Source organism: Serinus canaria, chromosome 1, assembly GCF_022539315.1.
Source record: "Serinus canaria isolate serCan28SL12 chromosome 1, serCan2020, whole genome shotgun sequence".
In the NCBI taxonomy this organism is placed as follows: domain Eukaryota; kingdom Metazoa; phylum Chordata; class Aves; order Passeriformes; family Fringillidae; genus Serinus; species Serinus canaria.
In genome coordinates, this window is record NC_066313.1 from 42,721,593 (window position 1) to 42,747,216 (window position 25,624).

Sequence of the window (25,624 nt, forward strand, 5' to 3'; positions counted from 1 at the left end):
TTTGTCTGCAGTTTTTGTTTTTAGCGTTTTTATTCAAGGTCTCTTCTGAGAAACAAGTTCTTCCTCACCTTCACACAGGCGGAAAACCAGATACCCAACTGGCTCTGGTATTCTCTTCATACATATTCCCCTCAGAAAAAGTGGCACTGTGTTTAAGTGCACAAGCCTGCATGCATTAAAATATTTAACTGAGACATGAATTGCAAAAGCAAACTCATGAGCATGTAAGTACTAATTGCTTTAAAAAATGCATTTCCCGGAGACTTTAAAATTCTTTTTTTATTGACATGACATTACACCAGTTACTGCAATAATAACTTACAATAAAAGTCTGGGATTTGGTTTGGGAGGTTTTGGGCATTGGATTTGGAGTACTTTGCTTTTAAGCTAGTGCTGCATTTATTCCCATTGACATTAGATGTGATCCCACTGAAAAGCCTGATCCTGCTACTCTGCAAACTATTGAAACCCATGACATTTGTCTGTTTGTGAGGAAGCCTGACCAGCACATTGAGGCAGAGCTTGCAGCCATTCCTCCTTTAGCAGTACGGTGTTCACTGAAGGATGTTGTTCCTAAAAATGAAGTAAGTACAAACTGCTTGAAGTATTTCAGGAACTTCTTCATAAGATTTCTGTTAAAGAATGTAAATATGGAATTTAAAATTATCTTATTCCAGTATAAACAGAAGGAAACTCGAGTACAGAGCGTGCTTTTTTTTAAGTTAAATTCTCTTGTAAAAAGATGTGTAGTATTGCTTTCATTGGAAAAGAAGCAAAAGCTTATAGCAGTCTGTCTTTAAAAGCCTGTGAGACTACAAATGCATATTTCACACTTAAATCTCACTGCTCATACTTCAGATGTGTTCTTTTGTGAAGTTTAAAAAGTAATTGCAAAATTGATCCTCTTCTTTTGTGTCTGTCTGATAACTATGTAGTAACTAAGTAGTAACTTTCAAAAGTGATCCAAACAAAGAATAAATGGCTTCCTTAAAAAATTTAAGATAATCTCTTCAGGGATGATACTTGTTACTTAAAAATTTTTACCACTCTTGTAAAGTGTTATTTACTCTCTTTCAGCATAAACACAAATAAAGTACTGTCAACCTTTATTCCATTACCAAAAAAAGGCACATATATTGCAGTATTATTTCCTTCAGTATTCACTTTTTATTAGGCTTGCTTTATTCTTGTTGCGCTCACATGGAAATGAACTGAGTCCAATACAGCTGTGCATTTCTGACAATATTAACTGTTGGTCAGTTTTGGGGAGTTTTTACTAGTCTGACATTGGCTGAAATAACTTTAAATAGGAAAGTTCTGGAACAATTTTCACAAGTGTAGGTAAAGCGCGTTCCGTATATGTGATTTCAGTTTTTTATGTGCCTAAAAGGCACAGATTTGCAGTATCAAATGAGAAATGCATTAACTTGATCCCAGAGAAACAAATTCAGACAGGCTCTTTCAAGGTACATAGAGTGTTACACAGAATGCTATGGAGAATAGCAGTGTGTAAATTGATCAAATCGGGTTGTGCATTTGTGTAGACACAGGACAACAAACTTACATTTCTTCTCTCTCAGTTCATGGGAAAGTCATGAAATGAAACAGGTGAGATGATTCTGGTTAATGCATCAAAACCATCTGAGGGGATCTTCAGAAGAAGATGGTAGAAACTGCAATCCTTTGATCTGACTCCGTTTTATACAGTTTAATACACATGCTAATTCATAATGAAAGAATTCCATTCAGTGCTGTCCTGGCTGTAGACTAGACAAGTCTGACCATGTTCAGTATTTAATCTGTTCAGATGCATCTTTGCTTTCTTCCTTGCATTTACTTTATCTTTTAATTATTTTGTTTGAATTTTTTGTTTTAACATTCCCTGACATCCTCAGTAACTTTTTCTTTCTAATACAGGATGAAGGTTGGGGAGAGGAGGCAAAGACAAAATTTTTAGAGATGGTAAATAATAAAGTTGTTTCAATGATGGTATTTAGAGAAGAGGATGGTGTTCTTATTGTGGATCTGAGAAAACCTCCGTTTAATGAAGTAAGCAGTAATACACCACTGTCTCTCAAGGATGCACTGGTTTTCTTAGATTTAGCAAGGTAAGTGTCTTCCTTTGGCTCCTGCTCCTCTATGCCATAACTGATAACAGAATAATGCTTACCAAGTGGAGTTTACTGAGCTAGTTGCTTTTGCAGTGCTCCCTATATTAATGTGTGATGTATTAACCTTCAGCAATGTCTGCTGATTTCCTTTTTTCACCTTCACCGATGAGCACCACCCTATACTCATTTGCACTGGTCAGGCTTCATTTAGATAGGGAACTTTATTTTAGAAAATGGCAAAATATTTAAAATTTGTACAGAAATATATAACCAGGGAGGCTCTCTAAATGAGAGCCCTTGATGTCTATCACAGACAGAAAACCACACAGAAATGAGCCTGGGATCTGTTTGATTTGGCTGGTAGGCAGTGGGAGAAGCATTACAGATAATTGGCTGCATCACCTGCAAGAAGGAGCATTTAAGCTATACATAGAAGTATTAATCAAGTCATTTTTATAAGATCATTTTGTGTTTTTTTAATGGGAAATTTGACATTTGAATATAAAAGGGTTCGTTTGCAGTTAATTTTTACTCACTTTATTCAAAATTTCACTTTGTTTACCTTAGGTTTAAATTACAGCTTCCCAGCCAGTTGGAAAACTGCACCGTCTTGCAGTACAGTCCACCAAATATTCCACAGGAAGGAGAAGAGGTCTTTGTTGTGGTTTGTCACATTAATAGTCCAAGTGATTTCTATCTTCGCTTGGTAAGTTTAGAAATTAAGCCTGTTCAGATGAAAGTATGAATAAACATTTTAATGTTGAGTAGTCCACACTAAATAAGCTGTAATTTCTTTTAAGTTCTGTCATTTGTTACCAGTGGTTGGATTCCTAGAATTGGTAGGTGAGATTAATTCCAACAGTCATTGATTCAGCCTAGTTAAAATTCAGGAATTCTTAAAATCCCAGAAAGTTTTTGTCAGTTATATAACATGATTCATTCTTTTGTGGGTGTGCAGTATTTTGCTGGTTAGAATTGATTGAACAGGGCACTATTCAATAATTGTTAGGCTCTTTAATTCACTTTGTATTCATGACCACTTTAATTTTGGAGAGAAGACTGGAAAGTACAGTATTAGGTAAAAAAGTATCCCCTAAAAGGGTAAAAATGCCGTTAAAAAAAAGAACATCTGCTGTGTATGTGTGGTTTGTTGTTTTTATTTCAGAGAGAGAGTGTGGAATCTCTGGCTCTTCCAGAGAAAATTCAGGAGATATATAAACAAGAGAATGGTAAAAACTTTGAAATTTTCTGCCCAGTTGAAGGCCAAGCATGCATTGCAAAGCAGGAGGATGGGAATTGGTATAGAGCACAGATTATAGGTGAAGTATTGATTCTTTTGCTCTAATGCTGGGTTGCAAAATCAGATATGCTGGTGGGTCAGAGTCACATGCTGGATATGAGCAGTAACATCCAGCCAGTATTTTTACTGGGAATTATGGTGCTCCCAGGTAGCTTCATAAAGTCAGTAGTACTAATTCATATTCTTTTGCTATTAATAGATTGGTTTATACCCTTGTTCTTTCTAAACAGAGATGCAACATATTCCATTCTCTAGAGATTATTTTAAGTAGTATTTCTCTTACTATTACAGTGTGAACCCCAGGTTTGGCTATTCCAGCCAGCCTGTGAGTGTATCTGGTGTTGATTCATAATTCTCCATAGTAATTCCAGAGGGAGTGGGAGTTGTGCTTGTGCTGAGTCTGTGTTGGCTGTGTATGGACAGTGTAGCATGTCTGCTTACATGTTTACTTGGCATGTGTTCAGTGTGCCAGTGTCTCACAAAGGGGGCCAAAATTCCAGGGCTGTCATTTCAGGGACCTGAAAGAGCTGGCTCCTAAAGAATACTCATTTTGGTTGGGGTATAAAAATTTTGGAAAATTTATACTAGGTGATCATATGGCATGAATGTGGGGTCTGCTCTGAAATTCTGGTGCTTTAGCTTGTATCAGGTACTAATTTTTTGTTAAAATGTCTTGGGTTGTTTTCCTTGGAGGGCTGCCAAGTTGTCGGGAAGTTCTGGTAAAATACGTTGACTACGGCAACATCGCTAACTTAACTCATAAAGACATACGCAGAGTGAAACAGGAGTTTCTCAGCTTTCCAGAAAAGGTAAATGCCTGGATTAAACACTCAAAATTAACAGCATCTCAATGAATGAGAGGGGAAAGAGAGAATTGTTCACCTTCTGAAATACGTTAAATAAATGAAATGTTAAGGAACTTCATTTTTGCCCATCTTTTTGAAGTATCTCACTTTGATGTTTTGCGTGCATATTGAAAACTCTTAGGTTGTTTGTTTTTTTTTGTATCTTTCAGGTGTAAATTAAATCTAATGTTGCCCTGCAGTATACATACTGCAGGAGAGGTGTATATATACAATGTGTACATACATGTGTATTTATTCACTTAAATTTATTTCCATAATGAGCCAAATGGATTTTTGCATTCTTTCATTTTTAAATGATAATCTCATAATAAGAGGGATTTTTTAATATATATTTTGTTTGCATTTAAAATTTGGTGTTTTTCTAACTTGAGGAATGGTTGGGGTATCCCCCTTTTGATGAGGAGGAAAACTGACTGGGAAAGAAAATGGCAAAATATTTCTGTCAAATAAAAAAATGTCCATAAATGGAAATTATTTTTTTCTTTGCTATTCATTTGATAGTTTTGGTTACCAATCACAATTATGCTAAACTTTGAAACTTCATATGTTGGTAGGGGTTTTTTCTTAACTCCTTGAGAGCACCAGTAGGGTTTTTTTTATCACTTCTGTGCAATAATCTTTACTGATCTCTGCACCAGTTCTATGCCTTACCATAAAGGGAGAAAAAGAGATTTAGGTTCTTTTTATTTCAGCAAGAAGGTCTCTGAATGTGAGGCTCATGCTTAGCTACTGGGAAGGGAGGGATCATTTTGAATTAAATCAGATTGTGGTAACGTGGAACCAGAAGCCAAGGTCGTGCTGTCTTGGATGAGTGCAAAGCAAAGGCTGTGATTCAGTCCTAATGAGATGATTTTGAACTGTATGTGATGTTAGTTGCATAATCTTGGGTTATTCTTCAGGCAATCAGGTGTAGGCTGGCTTGCATTGAGCCATTCAAAGGGGCAAATGAGTGGAACAGAGAAGCCAAGGAAAGATTTGAAGAAATGACTGAAGATAAGCTTATGTTGTGTTCAGTTATTGGTAAGTTATCGGGAGTGTATTAATTTCTATTTATATATTGTTAAGTTGTCTCAAATGTAAAAACAATCACTTTGATATTTAAAATAGTATTTATTTGAAATGCTTGTGTTTGTACCTGCTAGAGATAGCCTGGAGTGGGAATATCTAAATTCTCTCCTCTGATTGGAGGAGGCATAACAGGTAAAACTTGCAACAAAAGTTCTGTTCATGTCTTGCCTTACAGACCACACCAGTGGTACGTGATATAAGTATTCTGATTTTTCAGGTGGGCTTGTTTCCAAAAGTACTAGCTGTCCATGATGTTTCCTGACTTTATTGGTATCTGGGAGTGTGATTGCTGCTCTAAAATATTGCTAAAAAAGAAAAATAATATCTGATAACACATATGTGTTAAAAAATCCTTAGTACGATTTTTCTCAATAGCATATATTGTTCATATGTAGCTACTTACTTTTCAGCCCTTGCAGAATGATGATTTGGAGCCCATTTGATAAATGGAATTAAGCATAGCAGTTGGAGTTTTTGTACAAAAGCATTTTGTGATTATTGGTGTATTTTAAGTTCGTTTTATTGATATGTTCAAAGCTATGTGTCTGCATATTGTTAACATTCAGAATCAATTATTTTGTACATCAAGTGTAATTTTGGAGAATTCTGTCTTTTGGCACTATTTGTCATTGCTCTAAAACCAGAGTCTTCATACTGTCCTTGATTGGCACTAATTATCTTGATTTTTATTCATTCACAGAAATTTTAGATAATAACGTCTTATCTATTGAACTCTTCAATGCCTCTGCTGATAATGGGAAAAAATTAAGTATTAACTGCCAGCTAGTTGAGGAAGACTTAGCATCCTACATACCGGGGTAAATACATTGTAAATTACTTTTAAAGTATTTGGAAATACAGAATTTGTGTATTAAAACTGTTGGTGTGTCATCTCCAGTGGCTGGAATTTACCACATCTCCTCTAAATTGATTTTAAGATCACATCCATCAGCTGGTGTAATTTAGAGTGTAACTGCAGCTCAATAGTTAAATTCTCAAACTAAATCTTAACTAATGTATTGAAGTTGTACCTCTGAAAAAATTTGAAATCAGATGTTTGCCTTGTACCTGTAGTGTCCCAAGTGCCAGATCTTCCCAAAGTGTTCACTGTTAAGGTTCCCATTCCCATGTAGTAAGAAAAAGAATTTGTGTCTTACACCTGCACATACGGTGAGTCACCTCTTTGGGAGGTCTGTTACTAGGAAATACTTGGGTAACCAGCTGTGACAGCAGCAGAAAGGTTGGGAAGACAGCAGAGTTAGGAAGTGTGGTGGGGGAGATGAGGCTGATGAGGATGTAACACTGCTGCATTTAATTGGCTGGCTTTTTACCAAGATAATCCATGGGCTGTATTCATGACAATCTGTTGTTACTCTTTCATTAATAATTTTTTTGAATACTGATGGATATATATCATTAAATGAGAAGTTTTCATTCCAAAAGGAAATTCCTGAATTTGCGTTTTTAGGAGGAAGCATGTAAGTAGATTTTCTCTCCTAGCTCAGAAGTGTTACTAAATCTTAGTAACACTCTAATACTGTCATAGTCACAATTTTTAGTAAGATTTTTGTAAGTTATGCAACCTGAACAGCTGAGTTGCTTTTTCCCTGTCACAAAACTATTTTGTTTTGTCCCATCTGTACTTAGAGGCCTGCTTCCAGCCTTCAATTAAGGGAGTATATTCCTTTGGTGTAAGTTGTTGTGTAACACTGAACCCTAGAATAAGGTGGATTTTATGATCCCTTGCTCATTCCCTGTTCTTTAGTTGGACTGGGGAGAAAATAAATTCAAAAACTGATGGGTCAAAATAAAGACAGAGAAATCACTTACCAAGTACTCTTGCAGGCAAAACAGACTTGATTTTACTTAGTTATTATTAATTAGTATAAACACTGAATTACTAATTTGGGCATTGGTACTCAGAAGACAAAGATTATAGCCAACCCTCCTCCTTTCCCAGGGTCAAGTTTATTCCAAGCAGCTCTCATTCCTCTCCTGCATTTGAGTTACACTCAGTCCATGCAGGGAGGCAGTGAATAGTGCAGGGAGTTGGGATCAGGGCACAGCAGTTTATCCGTGCTGCCCCTTCCTTCTTTTCTTCCTGTGCTTTAGAATGGACTCCCCACAGGCCTTTGTCCCTTGTTTTGTGGGGCAAGAGGCCCATTCCAGATCTTCTGTTCTTATGATCTTGGTGTTCCTGTGCTATCTCTTCTCTTCCCTGAATGTGAAAGGATACCTTCTGAAGGAGAATAAAAATGTTGCTATCATTAGTGTTTCAGAAGTAGCACTTACGAATGTTTGAATGTTTTTGTCTAAGCTACAACTCACTTTTTTCATGTTGAATAATTCCTGTTATTTTGTTATTGAGACTTTTTCACTTCATTTAAAATCTGTTTAAACTTTCTATTCTAACTGTCTTGTGCCCTTACAGGTACACTGAAAGAACTGAAGTAAAGCCTAATGAAATATGGGATGATCCTCTAGAAGAAATTTCTAAAACCTCAGAAGCTTTTATTCCTACAGACATGGAATCTGTTCATGAAGGAGATTTTAGAGCACTTTGTAACAAGGAGTTACATGGGAGAATTAGTCATGTTGTGTCTCCTAGTAAAATTTTTGTACAATTGCTGGCATCAGAAAGTATTCTGAAAAGGTACTGCAATTGAAAGAACTTCCCTTTAGTTAAAGTGTCCTTACTAGAAAGTGGTGAAGTATAGTTAGAACAAATTCTGAGAGTAGCATTTGATACTGTGTGCTTCTTGAAGGCAGCTGACTTACTTGCATTTGAGGAAAGTATAGGAGCAGAAGAGAGGTTGGCACTATATTGTGGCTTATTAAATAGCTCTGATTCCAAGTTAAGTATTTGATCTCACTAGTATTTCAAATCAGTTTTATTGTAGTAAGTATTGGAGCCTGATGGATGCAACACTGTCCAGAAAGATTAAATCTTCCTGCTCTTTCTTCTTTTCTTCCCATTCCCTCATTAGAAATCTGGTTAAATAAAACCTGTATCCCAAGTCTTAGAACTTACTATTAGTGGTAGTAGCAGGGTTTTTTTATCAAAATGTTTCCAGTATCCTGTTAGGAAGATTGAACACAATTTCTAGACACAGTGTATATCAGCCTGCCTTTGGTAGATATTTAGGTAACATTTAGGTAGTCATGCCTACTCTTTAGAAATAGAAGAGTGTATCAAGGTTTAGTGCAAGTTGCTTATGTATTAATTTATCTTTTATTCTTCTTGGCTGTGACTGCCTAGAATTCTGTTTATGTAGTCCTGACATTGAGGTCCACACTCTCAAACTGTCAAGAGAAAACAGTGTCGTTTTCAAATAGTGCCATACAAAGCACTTAGGATTGCTCAGATTAGTTTCAGTGTCTAAGTTAACATGATAGGTTTACAGACTTTTAATGAGGATGCATGTGTTTTGTAACTCCCATTTCATGTATTTCTAACATGGCTTGAAGAAAAACTGCAACACTGTGCATCTGTTAAAACAGTACAGCTTCATTATATGCTAGTTAAACAATGACTGAATAAGCCTTTTATTTACTGCATTACATTTTTATCTCTAGAAAAGAGGTTTTTTGAATGTCAGTTTACAGGAGGAGATGGCTTCCATCTACAGAGAATCCCAGCCGCAGTCTGTGAAGTGGGAGAGAGAAATGCACTGTGCTGTTTATGTACATGATGTGGGACAGTGGCAGAGAGGTCAGATAAGCAGAATTGTCTCTGAAACAAGTGCAGAGGTAAAGCTCTTATCATAACAGGGTTCTAACTTTTATTTCTAAACTTGAAAGCATTCACTGATTAAAATAAGGTCAAATCTTTGTTTCTCTCTTCTGTGTTCATATTTTTCACAGCCTTTTGCTTTTATTGAGAGTTTAAGTCATGCTAAAAATTGCTGCAAATCAGTTGTCTTGTCAGAGCTCAGGTGCCTTTACCAGGGAATCTGGGAATTAAGGAAGGCTCATGAGGTTGACTCCCTCTTTATTTACAGTGCCCTTTGGAATATGGCAGCGATTCCCAGGTTATAGTCGAACAATTCATTTTAGATTCCAGTGGGTGTGTGAAACTAAGGGTTACAGTAATTCAATCTTAATGATCCTTGTTAAAAGAGGGAGCCAGTTGAACCAAGTGCAGCACCGCAGGACCACATGTAGTCAAGCAGTTGCCTGAACCCTAAACTGATGGTGATGCACTGTGCCATGTAGCTACAACATTTTTCCACAGTAACCTCACACAGCGCTGCTTGAAATGTGTTCTGTTGTACCAATTTGAAAATTATGAGCACCATAAAATCATTCTGTGACTAGATACTTATGTGTCTCCAAAGTCAGAATGGCTTTTTGATCATACAGGTAATCCAGGACTGGGTTGCTATTGATTTTTTTTTTTCTACCATTATCAGGTTGTGCCCAGGGGTCTTTTTTGTAGGAAGCAAAAATGGAACTTTGTGTACTTCAGTTTGCATCATCTGCTTTCTGAGCCCAAGAGCCTTCCAACAGCTATTTAACCCCATCAGATTAAAAAGCAAAGGGTGGAGGAGAGCTATTTCAGTGTTTCTTGGTTTACCAAAAAGTCAGTAGAATTGTTTAACCCCCTCTGAGCACATTTGTATGGTTTGTCCCTTTGCTAGGCTGTGGTAGTTGCTTGAGTTGTGGTGAAGTATTTCAGTTCCAAAGGCATTTGTTAAATCCCATTAATGTTTGAAAATTTTTTAACCTCCTTTAGGGATTTTTTGAATTATCATTTCTTACAGATAACAGTAAGAGAGGGGATTTTTTTCTGTTTTGTGGTTTCTTGCCTGTAACAGGTACTACTTTATGATTCTGGAGCTGAAAAAACAGTGGAGGTCAGCTGTCTAAGAAAACTTGAGGAAAACATGAAGACCATCAGGATGTTAGCAATAGAATGTTCACTGACAGAAATAAGGTAGCCTTTCCCTTATACTGAGTGGCATCATTAGAAACTAATAATGACATACCTTTGTTAGCACTGATTATGTAAGATTTGGATGTGGTTTGCTTTTTGAATAAAGAAATGGGGTGCTGGCTGTGATTTATTAAATAAAGGTTTGGAGTTTTTTCTAGAGGTTATGCTGTATAGTAGTAAAGCAGAAATTGTGCTGTAGAAATAAATAATATTTATAGGTCGAGTTACAAAAGAGTGAACAGATTTATTTCATTGAATACTTTTTTCCCTTGGCTCAGAATTTAAGACAAATTGGATCTCCTGAAACTGTACAGAAGGTCTCTTTTCTAGACTGTTATGACAAGTGTCATAACTTCTAGAACTACTGATCCTCCTCATTTTGAAATTCTGGGCTTGTATTTTTAATTAGAGTATTTTTAATTTCTGGTTGTGGAGATCCAGAAATTAATAATGATTTCATGTTATTCTTGACTGTAGTAGAGATTCTTTTTTTTCTGTAACAGTTTAGGCAGTGTAGAAAAAAAAGCCAAGTTTTTAGTAGAGGGAAGAGTTGGTGGTTATACTCAGGAAATGCCAACTTCTTTTGTACCTGGTGGTTATCATTTGTTCTAATGTTAGACCCACAGGTGGAAGCACACAGTGGACAGCAACAGTGTGTGAATGCTTGTCCTATTACCTAACTGGAGCACAAGTGAAGATAGTCATACAGGTTTGTAATCAAAACCAGTGGTATTTATAAAATTCCTCTTAGGCTGTCTGCTAATTTGGGATTTTTTTCTGAATATTTTACCTTTCAAAAAATTGGGAATATAACTTGATGGTGTAGTTGTTTGCTCTAGGTAAAAAAGTGCTTTTTCTTCTTTCTGCTTTACTTCGTTTATTCACTGGAGCATTAGAGCAATTGGCTACCCAGTGTGGAGAGAACTTGATATATTTGGTTACCGAAGAATAGTAGATGTATGTTTGGGATCACTGGATGCTAACAGCCTTTCTGGACAGATAAGCAAGCTGCTCAGGTTTTTCATGAGAATTATTTCAGCAGCTACTTTATTAGTTTTCAAGCCTCAGAGACTGGAAGAATTAATCCAGTGCTGTATTAATATCTTTAGTAGTTTATTTCTTCCACAGTTTAAAAAAAAAGATTATTGGAAGGGTTTGATTTATTCAGCTGTTGTCAGCTGCCATTGGTATTTTACAGTGTGTGTGGAAATAAAAGCAGTGATGAGTGGATTTATTTATGTATGGGTTTAAATCTTCTGCTGGAAAACAAGTGTTTGGCACTTGATTCTATTAAAGCTGAGGGGAAAAGCAAGTTTTACTCTTCAACTCTTTTTTAATGCCATGTGTAGCATAGAACAGTTGGTAAAAATATTTATATGGATTAAATAAATGTGTCCTCTCATGTGGGCACAAGTCATTCAAGGACGTCTGATTGACAGTCAGTACCAATAAAATGAAAACCATGAAACATGCCTGTAGTTTAGAGGAAATGCATATTTGTAGTATGTTGTCCTGCTCTCCCATTTTTTTCCAGGAAGATGTTGTGGGTTGTGCATTGCCTGTGAAAATTCTTTGCAAAGATGAAACAGGAAAAATGACTGATACTTCTGAATACCTTATCGAACAGGGCTTGGCCCTTAGAAACAGAAGGTTTGGATACTTTTCTTCCATATTCTCTCAGACTCTGATGTTGATATTTGACCAAAATAATAAGTAAATCAGAAAATTTGGATTGTGTTCTACAGTTCTAGCAAGAGAACTCCATTTTCAGTGGACTTACTTACAATGTTATATAATGAGTGTAAAGTTATTTATTGTATCCATGGCACATTTCAGTTCTCTAAGTAGATGAGATGCTTGACAGTATTTTGAGATACCTTTGCTACTTCTCTGTGTTACTTGTATTATTTTGTATATTTGCACTTCTGAAGTTCTCTGTCAGTTAATATATTGATATTTGATTGAATCTTCTAGAACTGATAAAGCCAATGGTGCTTGTTTAGTCTCCAAAGAACATCCTGAAGTACATTTCGAGCAGGAGAGCACAGAGCTGGATGGTTGTAATTCCAAAATTGCATATGCAAGAAACAGGACTGTTCCAGAGGAAAACACTGCTATTTCAGAGAGTGAAGAAAAATCACTCAAAATACACGAGCCAGTGCCTCATCCAGAAATGGATGAAGTATATAAATCTCCCATTGTTCCTGAAGCAAAGGTTTTCCAGGCTGTAGTGAGTTGTATTGGAGGTGATGGAACTATTTATATAATACCAAAATCATTTGGTGAGTTTACGTAGAAGAAAATGCATTTATGAATCTGAGTGCCCTTGGGTATCAGAATATATGCTAGCACACCTATCTGGTACATGTTCACTGTTCTGGAATATTCCTCTTGGGAGGGGATGTCCTGTGGTGTGAGGGGCAGGGATTCTATCTGTCCTTTAATCAACTTTCCTGTCCTCCCACCCTCCCAAGTTATCCAAAACCTCAAAGTACTTGGATAGGCAGGTTACTTGCCTTTCTTCTCTAGGCTGTAATGGGTAAAGCAGCAAGTGCTTTATTTTGTAATGTTGACTGATAAAGTAAATGTAGTAATTCGCTTCAAAGTGATGCAGATACAGTCATAAAGATTATTGGAAGTTAGCTTGGCTCTCAGATACTGCTGTAGTTTTTTTCCTTCAGTTTAAGCTCAGTACACAGTTTCTTCAGGCTCTTTACTTGCGTTGTGATACGTTCTATATCTCACAATGTTTCCTGCTGGTGTTGCTTGAAAGAGGTTCATTTTCTTCTGACTGATGCAGTGTCACTCCTCAGTTCCATGTTAGTATATTCTGCTTTAGAGAAATATTTACATAAGAGAACATTAATTTAATCTTTTTTGCTCCACAAGTGCATTTAACTTCTAGATTACATAACTATTCCTAAAACTTTGAAATTCAAAGTATAGTAACCCCACTTGAACAGGACTGTGTGCTCTTCCTTCAGTTTTTGCTGTAGGCTGTACCATAGCAGGAGAGGTTCTTCTGGGCACGGCTTCTGTGTTGTTTCATGGTGTCCTATCCCTGAAACGGTGGTTTGGGATTTGTTGTCTTGTTCATGCTTTGTTTTGTTCTGATATAGTGCTGCCTAGGTGTCATTTCCAAAATTTATAGACTCTTCTACAAGTTCTTCTGAGATTAGAACTCAGAATTTCTAATGGCTTCAGAATTGGAAATGCAGTTTACTGTTAGTAACTCTTCTGCATACACTAGATATTGAACATACATATTGCATCAGTGTTGGAAAATATATTTTAAAGCTGCACATGTGTTTGTTTATACATTGCATCTGATGGGGCTTAGTGATGGAAGTATTTTGCATGAATATTAGAGACTATTCTTAATTTTTTTTTTTTTAATTTCACCTCCTCTCCCAAGAAACTGCACTAAACAAATTGATGGCTGAAATACAAAATACCTTCAGAGGCCTTGGTCTCCTGATACCCTACTGCTGGAAGAAGGGAGAAGCCTGTGTTGTAAGAGGATCAGATACTGTGTGGTATCGAGCTAAAATTGTAGAAGTCAGTGGTAGTACTCTCCAGGTAAGTTTGATTGGATGGAGGGGGGTATGTGTATCTGCATATGTGTGTTTAAAAAAGGCATATAATCCAATCCTCTAAAATAAATAATGGATTTCACATTTTTTCATTCAGCTGACCTGTGCAGTTGTTCATTTTGCTTAAAGGTGTGGATTACTGTCCTTATTTTTACATTTATTTTAAAGATCAAATCTGTCTACCTATTTCAGTTGTCACAATTTTTCCTGTAGTTTCCCTAGTAATGATTAATTGTCTTAAGTAAAAAGCTGCTCTTGATTTCCTGTAAGTAATCCCTTTTAGGTTTTGTGTTTTTTTTTTTTTTTTTTTGCTGTTCTTACCATATGTAGAATGCTTTGAAAACAATTAGGTTTATAATCCCACACCTGCCCTAATCCCCACCCAAAAAGTGTTGGCTGTCTGTTTCTAATTCTTTCTGCTGCACAGGTATAGAGCCTTCTTCTCATTAGCAGTTCATCTTACCTAAGCTCTTGAGTCTGCTCATGACTTTTGAATGCAGATTTGAAAAATCCATCCTAGTTCACAAATATTTTTTCCTTTAATTTTAAACTGATGTTGGGTATTCCACAAAAGGTAGGAATTCTTGCAAGAGAACTTCATAAACTGAATTTCTAATCTGCCACACCACTTTTTTTTAATCCTTTCTTGCTTTTTCACTTTGTCACATCATGTACTTATTATCAAACCATTAATTTTTTCTCCTCCATAAAAGTAATGCTGTAAGTGAATGCATTCCCTTACTAAACAAGTATTTCAGGAAGTCTTTGCATTTCCTATAGGTACAGTACATAGATCGTGGTTACATAGAGAGCATTCCTCAGTGTCACCTGTATCCAACTACATTCTACACTGGCATTCCTCCATTTTGCATCCCATGCCAGCTCTACAAGACGCTGCCAGTGAGTAGTGGCACATCTCTGTGGGGGTGGGTGGTTACTCAGATCAATACCCTGCCTCGTCAGAAAGGCTGAGAGTGGTGCTGGTTTCTTCTCTTGCCTGCAAGGATTCAGAGAAGAGATGATGAGGGTTGTTTCAGCAGGTCCTTGTCAGGGCCCAGCAGCTTTGCTTTATGAGGGGACCATACTTGGAGGGTAGCTGTCAGTGGAGTTAAACCTTTGAGACAGGACACTGTGGGCTTGGCAAGGGATACTCTGAACTGATAATTCAATTTGCAGTAGCAGCAACAAAAAGTAAGTCCTGGATTTCTTAATGCAGAATGGCCAGACAATCTGAAATTGTCAAGTCCTGCAAAACTGTGTTTCTAACATTCTCATATTGGCTGTGTAGGAAGCAATCTAAACTAATACAGGTGAATTGTTTTAGGGGGTTTTGTCAGTAAGTAACTGGTGTGTAAATAACATCTTCACATACCATCCCACCTTGTTTACTCTGAATGGTGCACTTAGTAAAAGTGGAATACTGAAATGGCCAGCTTACTTTTATTGCTGGAAATAGTTAAACTGTTAGAGTAAGGAAGGCTGCAGGGGTTGTGGGGCAGGGACAGGCAGCAGACCTGCCAGGGAAAGGTAGCATGCCCAGGTAGGAAAGCTCCTGCAGCAGGTGGTGAGAGGGCTGTGCATCAGGGAGGCTGAGGAGGGGTTGGATAGCTGATTCCAAGCGCAGTCTGCACTGGACCTGCAGCCAAACAGCCAGAAACCCTCCCAGCAGTACCTGTAGAAGAGAGAAGGGACAATAATGCAGAAGAATGGAAGCTTGAAATGGTAAGGGCCTGCAAGAAGAAGAGACTTTCCCCAGAGTGTGAGGTGCTCTTGCAGCACTGCTTCCTCACTCTGCAGGCTGAGGACAGAGCCCTCCTATCAGGAGAGAGGCCAGGGCTGAGGAGGGCAGCACCCTCTGCTCCCTGTGTAACCCCCAGTGCAGCTGACAAAAGGCAGTGGGAGATGGGAGACAGGAGTGGGGGCTCCCTTCAGAGAGGGTCAGAGGAGCCCAAGTGCTGACCCAGCACTCTCTAGAGAGGGGTGGTGCTCCTGCCTGTTTGTGTTGGGGACATCACTGAGGGGCTGCCAGGCCTTGTACCCTCCTCTCACTGGTACCCAGTGCCATGAGTTAGTTACCTACTCCTGCTGATGCAGTGATACCCCTCAGACTGCTCCTGGCTGTATCTGCAGGGGTTATCTGCACATCCCAAGAGTGTTTGTAAGGATCTGTGGCCTGCCAGTAGTTTTTTCATCAGTCCTGTCTGGCAGAGGGGTTTGAGAGGTTCACTCCAGTCTGGTGTGTTTAGAAATCATTCCAGGACTGCTGCCACAGCCAGTGCTTGGTCTGCTTGGATGGTGGCACTCACCTTGAGGAGCCTGCTCTGGTGGGGTCCTGTGGGGTCTGTGTCTCAGAGAAGAGGAGCCTCTGGTCCATAGGTGTGCCAAGCCTGGAGAGGGATCAGAGGTCAGGAGAGCACCTGAAGAGCAGCACCTGTGGGAGCAAGTCCAGGCAAGGGCAATGAAGATCAGAGGGCTGGAGCACCTCTCCTATGACAGGCTGAGAGAACTGGGCCTGTTCATCCTGGAGGAGGCTCCAGGGAGATCTTCAGCACCTTCCAGTGCCTGAAGGGCGAGAGAACTGAGGAGGGACTCCTTACAAGGTCATGGAGCTATAGGACTTGGGGAAATATCTTCAAATTGACAGAGGGCAGGTTTAGATTTGGTACTAGGAAGAAAATCTTCACTACAAGGATAGCAAGGCATGGGAACAGGCTGCCCAGGGATGATGTTGATGCCTCATCCCTAAAGTGTTCAAGGCCAGGTTGGAGGGGGCTTGGAGCAACCTGGTCTAGTGGAAGGTGCCCTTGCCCACAGCAGAGGGTTCAAATTTGATCTTTAATGTCCTTTCCAACCCAAACCAGTCTATGATTCTGTGAAAGACAGGCTTGTAAGTGTACAGGTTGGAAAGCAAACTGATACAGCAGAGAATAAAATATTTAGGGTATTCTGTGTTTTGTTGTGTGTTATCTTAGTTTCTGTAATTCTTTGGATTATGCTTCAGACAGTTTTGTACACATACATTATTGCATATATAGTATTGATTAGGTTTGGCAAGCAGCATCTCTTTCTTAGCCATTTCAGGATCTGAAAATTGTGGGTTGCATTGTCACTTAAATACTAATGCACCAAATAGCAGATAATATTTAAATGATTGTAGACAAACCAAACTAATGATGTGTGTCTTCTAGTCAGATTTCTTTTTTAATGGTAGTTGTGTATTTCCATCTACCCTAAGAATAGGAAGACTATTATTTGTTAGCATCTTAATGCGTTGGTTTCTTGCTTTTCTCCAAATAGATTGGAAATTTTTGGCAGCAGGAGGCAGTAGAATACCTTCAAGAACTTCTCAAAAATGAAGAGGTTGAAATTCATGTTAAGGTAGCCTAATTTATTCATAGATGTGGAATGAGGCAAAGTTTTTGTTGTCTTTTTCCTTTTAGTTGGCATTAGCAATGGTACATGAGGGAGTATAGCAGTAAATGTATTTCTTAGACAAAAGAAAAACCACAACTAAACTTACTTCTCCTGTGACTTTACCTTTATTTTAATTTTTAGGCCTTAAATATCTCCATTAGGGTTAGTGCTGTTTTTTCATCCTGTTGATGTTGAGTTGTCATTTTGACAAGTAACCTACCTATTGGCAGCATAAATTGTTCTAAATTCTATTCTAGGTGATAAAATTCTGACATAATTAAGTACGGATGTGCTTAAATTTATATATTAAAATTATAGGGAAACACATTATGTGTATTGTCTGAAAACAAGCCATTTCAGACAGCTTCATGATAAATTGTGAAGGGGAGGGGTTTGAGTGAGCAAACATGGGATAATATTTCAGTGTTAGGATGAGCAGTTGGTGCTTCCATATCAGAGAGAGATATATTCCCTTTTGTGTTACAGCAGGTGTTAATAACCATCTTGGTCTTGTGTCTTTGAGTGTTGTGCTTATCAACAACAGAGGTTTGAATTTCTTGGTCACTCTTTCTAAAACTTCATCCAGTATTTACTATTACAGTCCTGTTTTGTCCTGTGTGAATAGGAGTTACCAGATAACCCATGGGGCAAGTTGTCCATCAGCCTGTATTTTGGGGGGATGTCGCTTTCGTCCTTCATGGCATACCAGAGGTACTGTGTTGCTGAAGATTGCCAGGACATACAAAAGCTGGTGAGACTTATATGTGTGTGTGTGTGTCTGTCCCTTCTGCTGTTGCTGTTCTAACATTGGAAAGAGTATTCAGTTGCTTGTTGAGACCTAGGAGGATTTGTTACTTTTTTAAATCTGTGTGGTTTTGTGCTGTAAGCAGCAGTAGGACTGAGCACACAGGTCTGCAGCACAACATGGGGAGCTACAATGTGCTGGTAAGACTCGGTGGAATAGCAAACTGCCCAGAGTTTGTTCATGGATTCTGTAATGAAACGAGATTTTTGCACTGCTGTTTCAAGTCCAGCTAGTTTTTATGTTCCTTTAGAACATGAGGAATAGGGTAATACTTTTATCACTTGAAGGGATTAGTTTTTCCTAGAAATATATCCAAGGATGGAGTAAATTAAATATTTCATCATAAACCCAATGATTTATAGGGGGGTTTCCTAGGTTCTTTATTCCAAAAGTCTGGGACATTTACCTGATGGTTTCTAGGGGAGGATTGAAGTTTCCACCTATCTTCATTTTCTTAACATAAACTCATACGTAAGTTATTTCTCCGTATTTGTTTTCTTTTTTGTTCCTTGAAATCTGAGGATCAGGTTTATTTAAATTGCTAAGACTGTGTTATTGCATTTTTCTCTTAATTCTCTTGAAGTCTGCCAATGTACTTTTCTTTTCAATGAACATCTTTGTTTCAGAAAATAATTTTCCAGTCCAGAGTCTGCTGGTGTCACTGCTGGTGCAGGGCTCGAGTTGTCTGCCACTGGGCTCATGATGCAGTTAGAAGAATCCCTCAGTGTATATTAGAACTGAGTAACCATGGAAAACCTCATTGTAAATCAATCTCTTTTTGCATTTTCATAGAGTCAGCATGACACACAGCTTTCACCATACTAAATATGGATCTGGAAATGAGATTTGTACCTTTAACACAAAAATTAAATTTGGAAAACAAAAATAAAGCTATGTAAGAAGGTTGCAAGCAAGAAGCATTCAGAAAGCCTGAAGTGCTTTCCTCAAGGAATAATAGCATTAAGCAGATCCATTCCAGGAAAAAGTGACTCAGAACAATTTGTAAAAAACAGACATTAGAAGTGTTCAATTGTAGACCAGAAAAGAAGCAAGGTATCCAGAGCTCGAGCTGAATCTCAGGAACAGCAGAAGTGGGAAGCAAACAGCTCTGAACACATTCAAACATAATCAACTCTGGTTTTAGCTGTAGAGACTCAGCAGCCATGCTCACAAGACAGCTAAAGTGAATTATTTTTACATAGGGTATAAAAAGTATCTATTATTTTATTCTGTACCTTTGTAACTTTATTTCACAGCTTCAAATCTGTGATTTGGGGTAAGTTAAGCTGATAAGGACTTCATTCTATTTTGTGAGCCTTGGAGCTGCTAACAGTGGCTTATGCAGAGCTCAGAGCACCCATTTCTGCAGTGTGTCTGTCTTTGAGATGCACTTGCCTTGTGCTGCACTGATGAGCGTAGGAGCTGGGCTTTGTTATCACATGACAATCCTGGCTTAGGCACTGGCCTGAAAGACTCCTGGTGGGGGGTCAGTAGATGTTGGAGAATGCATCAGAACCTACAAGTGTGCTGAGCTTCACAGCAGTGACTCTTACTCTAGCTGTGTGTGTCCAGGTGTAGTCAGGTGGCTCCTGACTCACAGTGATCCCAACAGTTTTGCAGGAATCTGGCATTCAGTTTGTATTTAGGATTTAGTTAGATATTCTTTCTTCACTTGTAGGAGTACATACTTTGAATGGAAAAAAATCTTTTTTTCCTAGCTAAGTTTGAGGAACATAATGATTTTTTTGCATCCTCTGTCAGATCCTGAAAGAGAACAAAGGGTCATAATTGATTGTTTCATTTTCCAGTTACATATGTTGCTTTTACTTTTCTCTTTTCTCAGGGCATAATAAAAAGCATTCCTCAAGTAAATGTGTGAAAATGTATTTTGGAGAAATTGTACATTTTGTTACACATAATATTTTAAGTACAAGAGATAATATGAGCTCTTTTCATGACCTATGATCTAGCTGAGCTGTGTGCCTTCTAAAAGTATAATTGAATGCACCAGGGTTTATTTTGTGGTGAACCAAATGCAGCAATGACATGTAGAATTCAAAAACATGCTTCTGAAAGATACACTGGACAAGGCCATGCTGCTGAGAAAAATCTTTATCTGTACATTGCAATGTCAGTTTCATCAAGGGCACACTGCTTACTGTTATTTTGCACCTTTTTAGGTAACTCCTTTGAGCCAGAAGTCATACCTAAGTTAGTTTCTGTTTTGTTACTCAGTATGATGCTCAGCTGAAGTCTCTCTTGGTCTAGGGGGTATTTGAAGGAGACCTTTCACCTTCGTACCTGCTGCAACCACTGCCTGTTCCAGGAGAAACCTTTCCTGTCACAGTTACCCACTTGGTGTCCCCCAAGGAGGTGAGCGTGTCTGGTCAACATCTCACATGCTGCAGTCCCACTGAGCTGGTGAAAAGGAGAGCACAGATGGCAATCTTAGAGCATTAGAGGCTGCAAAATGGTCCTGAGCTATTGGTGCAGGGGGTTGTGTGGGGCAGCTCTCTGGATGGACACTTAGTTGAAATAAGCTCATAGGTGGGGGCAGTGAAACAGTAATCATTTCTCTAGAAAAATGAATTAAAGAATTATGCTACTGCAGTCTGGTAGTTAGCTTTTTTAATAAGAAAATAGGTTGTTGGAATTTAACGTGGCAGAACAATAGTGAATTTTGTGTAAGCCCACACAACTTCCTGGAGTTCTGCCCAGTCTCCCAGGCAAAAGGCAGAATGTCATGTGCATTGATTGAATAAAAGGATTCCTATGTGGACTTCGAATGCTGACTGATGAAATAGAGAAGAAAGGGGAGCAAGGAGATGCTGAACCTTTCAAAGATGGGATCTGGATTAAAAGTAATCTTTAATAATGGTTGCAATTCCTCATTCCTAAATTAACTGCAAAAAAAAGTAACATCAGAGTCTTTTCTTTAAATAGGTTTATATTTGTCTTGATTCTTCTGAGAACCTTACAAAGCACTCTGCCACAGAGAGGTCTGCCAGCTGTGACTCAGAGAGCCTTAGTAAAGCCCTGAAGTGGTGCAATAAAATTGTAAAGACACTTCCTCATCTAACAAACTTCAAAAAAGGTACCTTGTGTGTTTATTTTCCCTGTTGTTTAATGTGGAAAACCTGAGTATCCTTTTGTATTTTTATGTATCTTTAAATAAAAGTTTTGGAGAGTAAGGAGTAAGATCACACTACAATTACATGATACAGTGTAATACATTTTTACTCTTCCTTAAATTGAGGCTTTTGTGTCATTCTCCATTCTGGAAAATGATGGACAGAACTCACACTCCCAGTGCCTGTTAGAGTTATGAACTGACTTTAGATCCCATTTGGCAGGAATAAAACTTAACCCCAAAGGCACCTGTCATTGAACTGTGACAATTTTATTAAATATTCAAAAGACAAAAGTTATGTACAGAAAATATTGTTATAAATGTTTAGAAGTTGTGTGAGCCCTAAGGAGCACCACTTTTATGTCCATAGCTGTTGGGCCTAAATTAACACAAGTATGGCTGTCTAAAATGTGGTGAGGAAAGCAGTTCTCGCTCCTACTTGATTCTGCCAAGTCATAAAACTCAGGATGAGGTTATAGGCATTATCTGCCTCCTGTCTTCCAGACATGTCTATTCATCTGGAGATCAGTCTGTTTACTAACTGGATTGTGCAGATGAGTCCAAGTTGAAAAGCTGGAACATTAAACTGTTTGGATCACTATCTTTAACCAAGAAATTTGCTGTTATTTCTCACCATTGCCCTGTGAGGCAGAGAAACTTGACTAAACTCCAAGCAGCACTATGCAATTTCAGAGAGAATTGGATGCATTGAACAAAATCGTAGTGCAGTTTTGATAAGGAAGAGGAGACTTAATCTTGGTCACAAAGTAAAGTGGATTTTTCAGGGTCAGTTTGTACTGCACTGAGTACCATGGGATGATTGGTTTGCTTTTTTTCTTTCTTTCACAGAACTGCCTTGCCTTGCAGAGTATGTGGATGGTTTATGGTATAGGGCAAAGCTGCTCTCTATTACACAGCTCGTGCCTGTTCAGATTCTGGTTCAGTTTGTTGACTATGGTACTTACTTAGTTGCCCCAACAAGCAGGTAAATAAGAAATAACTGCATGTCAAATGTCTGTGTGTATATATGTATACACTAAAATCATAAAATATGTACTTATAAATAAATGTATGTTACATTTATTATTAATTTTTCTAAAACTACGTATATATTTTTTACTATCATTTATTATTGAATTTCAGTTAGAGAGTGTTTTGGCTGGTTAAATAATTTCTATCTGCAGGGTGTGGGGTTTGTGCACCTGCTTCTCTTTTTCAGGTTGTTCTGAAGCCCATTATTATAATATCAAATTTCTCCATTATCCCCACTTACTTAGCCTGTAAGTGGGCTCAGGTTAATCTGCTTCTGCACCTGAGAACCTTACTCAAAACAAGGCATGAGCCTTCCAGGTGTACAAACAAATCCCAATCCTGTGTGACTGTCTTCTACATGGAAGACAGGTGGGGAATGAACTGAGGGATAAAGGAGTTTATGAGTGGGACACACCCTGCTCTGCCTGTGTGGAAAATGGATGTTCAAATCCTTGTTCTGTGCAGTTCTGAGATGCTCTGGACTGCTCTTGTGCTGACACAGATGTCAGCTGAGTGTCTCAGACATCCCAGGCTTTAAGGGTTCTGTAAGCCTGTCTGAATTTCTCATACATAAGCATTTACATGTATGTGGATTGTACCTAGTACTACAGTGCATATATAGAACCTGTATATATAGTACATATACACATACACACATACGTACTGCTTAATCACAATGACTTGCTCTCAAGCTTCTTGTGGAATGTAAACTTCCTTGCTGAAGATGCAGAAATGGGGATTTGAACAGGTTTTCTGCTTTACAGTCTGTTAGGGTCTTGGGAGGAAGTCTCTTCTGTTTCAGAGCTGCATTTCTCTGCTTCCCCTTTCCCTTGCTTCTTTAGGAAGATAAAGAATAGGGAGGTGCCAATGTAAAGCCCAGGTACCTATTTGCAATAATGTGTCTAGAGCACATTCAGGTGTGTAGCATTTGGACCACAATGGTTTGTGGAGCTGCATTGTGATGATTCACACTTGGATTCCTGTGCTGCAATCTGTGTTTGGCTCTTGGGACTCCTCCCCGGGCAGAGTACTGGGGAGGGCTCTGCGATGCTGGGCTGCTTTCTGATAGCTCCTGTGCTAAGTCCTTCAGAGGGCCTGAGGAATTGTTGGGTCTGATGGTGGCATGTTTCTGTAGAGCAGGGACTCCACTCCTGGTTCCCACACCATAAAAGTGCTGCATGAGCCATGCAGCCATCCTGATGGCCTTACTGGCCGGTGGATTGCTGTGGGCAAACGCTTCTCATTTTGTCATGTTGCTTTCAGATTGCGTCACATACCTTGTCATCTGCTGAAGTACCCAGTTCAAGCTGTACGAGTTCTCTTGGCTGGATTTAGACCTGCTTCAGATGACAAAAACGTGGAAAGAATTCCTTATTCCCCAGAATGGAGCCTGAAAGCATTGTGGACCATGGTGGACTGTGTTGAAGGAAAGCGTCTCTCTGCTTCCATACTTGTAAGAAATGTTTTTGGGGTTTTTTTTTCCCCTGGTTCTTGCTGAGCCTAAAATTCTTACTAGCACTCTAATTTCCAAGTCTTTGTTTTACTTTTACTATGAATCCACTTAGTTTAAAACCACTGAAAACTATTTACCATGAAGGAAAGCTCTTAAGAGACAATGGTGTGATGTTCTTAATTCTGCAATCACAAAGCTTCTGAGCATTCCTGTTATTTTAAAACCAGTTTACTTAAAAGCACAGGTATTCTTTTTACACTCACAGCTCCATTTAGACAATGAGTGTAGCCAGTAAAATCATTTAGCTTGAGATTTAAATCTGTAACTGTCAACACTGTGAACTTTCAGACTGTTTCACCAGAGGTTACCATTTCGTTGTATGGAGATGACAAAAATCTGGTTCATCTGAAGCTGATAGAAATGGGTCTTGCAGAGTTGGATCAGTGACACGTAAGTACGGTGAACATGAACTGCAAATTCATACCACTGGGGAGGGACGATAGCAGAAGTTCTAAGCAAACTATAAACTGCCAGTTATGTGGACAAGTAAAGTATATTTGAGAAAAAATCCCTTCTGTCCACGCATCCATCCTATTAGTAAAGTATTTAGCATAAAACAAAAAGTTGTTAAAAATTAACTTCTTTACATACCATTACTGAAACCCACAGTTTTAAGAACTTACGGGCACTGAAACAAAGAACCATGGGGTGATATAACATAAAGAGCTTCTGCTGCCAGTAACTGAAAAAGGCAATTTGCAGATGTGGCAGTGTACTCTGCCCAAGCAATCAAAACTAATCTTTATTTTCTGCTTTTAATCTGCGTCAGGTGCTGGTGGTTCTCGGTGGTTGCTCAGGCAAACATCCATGATAGCGTGCTGGTGACCACATGTCCAGACAAACATGAAATATTTTTAATCACTCTTCTTTAGGGTTATGTGTTATCCACGGGGAATCCCAGAAACTTGGATTTTCATATTTCTTGGCCAACCCTGTTATGTCATTTTTCCTTCCCATTTATTTATTCCCATTTCCTTCCCATTTAATAAGCACTCTTCTAGCAGATGTGAACAGATGATGTTCCGAACACTTTCTAATATTGGAACAGTGAAACTATATATCCATATCTCAATCTTTTCTGGCCTTGGAGCATTAAGTATTGTTCTGTGTCCCTTCTCACAGGAGTAGAAGGAACTAATGCATAGGGGTGAAGAATTAGATCAAAAGCTGATGCCGGGACACTTTTTATAGTATCTTGCTAAAAGACTTGGATGGAAGATGTGACATGACTCTTGTTTGTGTTTCAGGTTTATCTGGTGACAGACATCTCCACCCAGCACCAGATAGGAAGCAAACAGCTGGGGCTGCATTACTGTCTTTGTTCTGGAACACGTTTGTATTGTTGCTGGTTTCTGTTTTCACTTTCAGGTGTCGTTACACCTCTTTCACTTCAGAGTTTGGGAATAAACAGTTTGGTCAGCATGCACCTAAAAGCTTATTTTCCTTTACTGCTGTAGTATGTGAGGTTTCTTTGGGTGTCTCTTCATTGTACTAAATCCTTTACCTGTAAAGCTCAGCCCCTCCCAGTCTCTCCAATGAGAGCTTTGTCTAGATTATCCAGGAGAACACTTGTGTAGTGACTCCATAACCTCTCCAGGCAGTGAGTTCCAGGGCTCAGTCACCCTCCCAGTAAAGCAGCCTCTTGCTGATCAGAGGGAACCTGCTGTGCTTTAGTCTGTGCTCATACACCCAGCCTTGCACACATCTCTTCCTTCAAGCTCCCATGAAAGCAAGGCTCCAAGCTGACCTCCATGCCCAGGCACAATGGGACAAGCAGTGGAAGGATCCTGTCACACTTCCAGACATGTCCTAGGTGCTGTTGCAAATACCCCAGAGAGCTCATGCTCATTTTCAAA

General features: G+C 38.7%; 1 protein-coding gene across 1 annotated transcript in view; it reads left to right on the top strand.

The window, feature by feature from the left end:
- The window catches only part of RNF17 (ring finger protein 17), a 39,134-nt gene extending 14,979 nt beyond the window's left edge, over nucleotides 1-24,155 (top strand). The window contains exons 14-35 of the mRNA XM_050975333.1: nucleotides 419-584; nucleotides 1,918-2,108; nucleotides 2,679-2,817; nucleotides 3,277-3,430; nucleotides 4,105-4,220; nucleotides 5,177-5,297; nucleotides 6,046-6,163; nucleotides 7,777-7,998; nucleotides 8,945-9,095; nucleotides 10,163-10,281; nucleotides 10,900-10,990; nucleotides 11,816-11,931; nucleotides 12,256-12,563; nucleotides 13,697-13,860; nucleotides 14,655-14,774; nucleotides 17,172-17,252; nucleotides 17,914-18,039; nucleotides 20,362-20,466; nucleotides 21,037-21,187; nucleotides 22,073-22,208; nucleotides 23,519-23,708; nucleotides 24,057-24,155. Of these exons, the coding sequence (XP_050831290.1) occupies nucleotides 419-584; nucleotides 1,918-2,108; nucleotides 2,679-2,817; nucleotides 3,277-3,430; nucleotides 4,105-4,220; nucleotides 5,177-5,297; nucleotides 6,046-6,163; nucleotides 7,777-7,998; nucleotides 8,945-9,095; nucleotides 10,163-10,281; nucleotides 10,900-10,990; nucleotides 11,816-11,931; nucleotides 12,256-12,563; nucleotides 13,697-13,860; nucleotides 14,655-14,774; nucleotides 17,172-17,252; nucleotides 17,914-18,039; nucleotides 20,362-20,466; nucleotides 21,037-21,187; nucleotides 22,073-22,208; nucleotides 23,519-23,708; nucleotides 24,057-24,155 (3,184 nt within the window). The remainder of the gene's footprint in view (nucleotides 1-418; nucleotides 585-1,917; nucleotides 2,109-2,678; nucleotides 2,818-3,276; nucleotides 3,431-4,104; nucleotides 4,221-5,176; nucleotides 5,298-6,045; nucleotides 6,164-7,776; nucleotides 7,999-8,944; nucleotides 9,096-10,162; nucleotides 10,282-10,899; nucleotides 10,991-11,815; nucleotides 11,932-12,255; nucleotides 12,564-13,696; nucleotides 13,861-14,654; nucleotides 14,775-17,171; nucleotides 17,253-17,913; nucleotides 18,040-20,361; nucleotides 20,467-21,036; nucleotides 21,188-22,072; nucleotides 22,209-23,518; nucleotides 23,709-24,056) is intronic.
- Nucleotides 24,156-25,624: the final 1,469 nt, after the last annotated feature.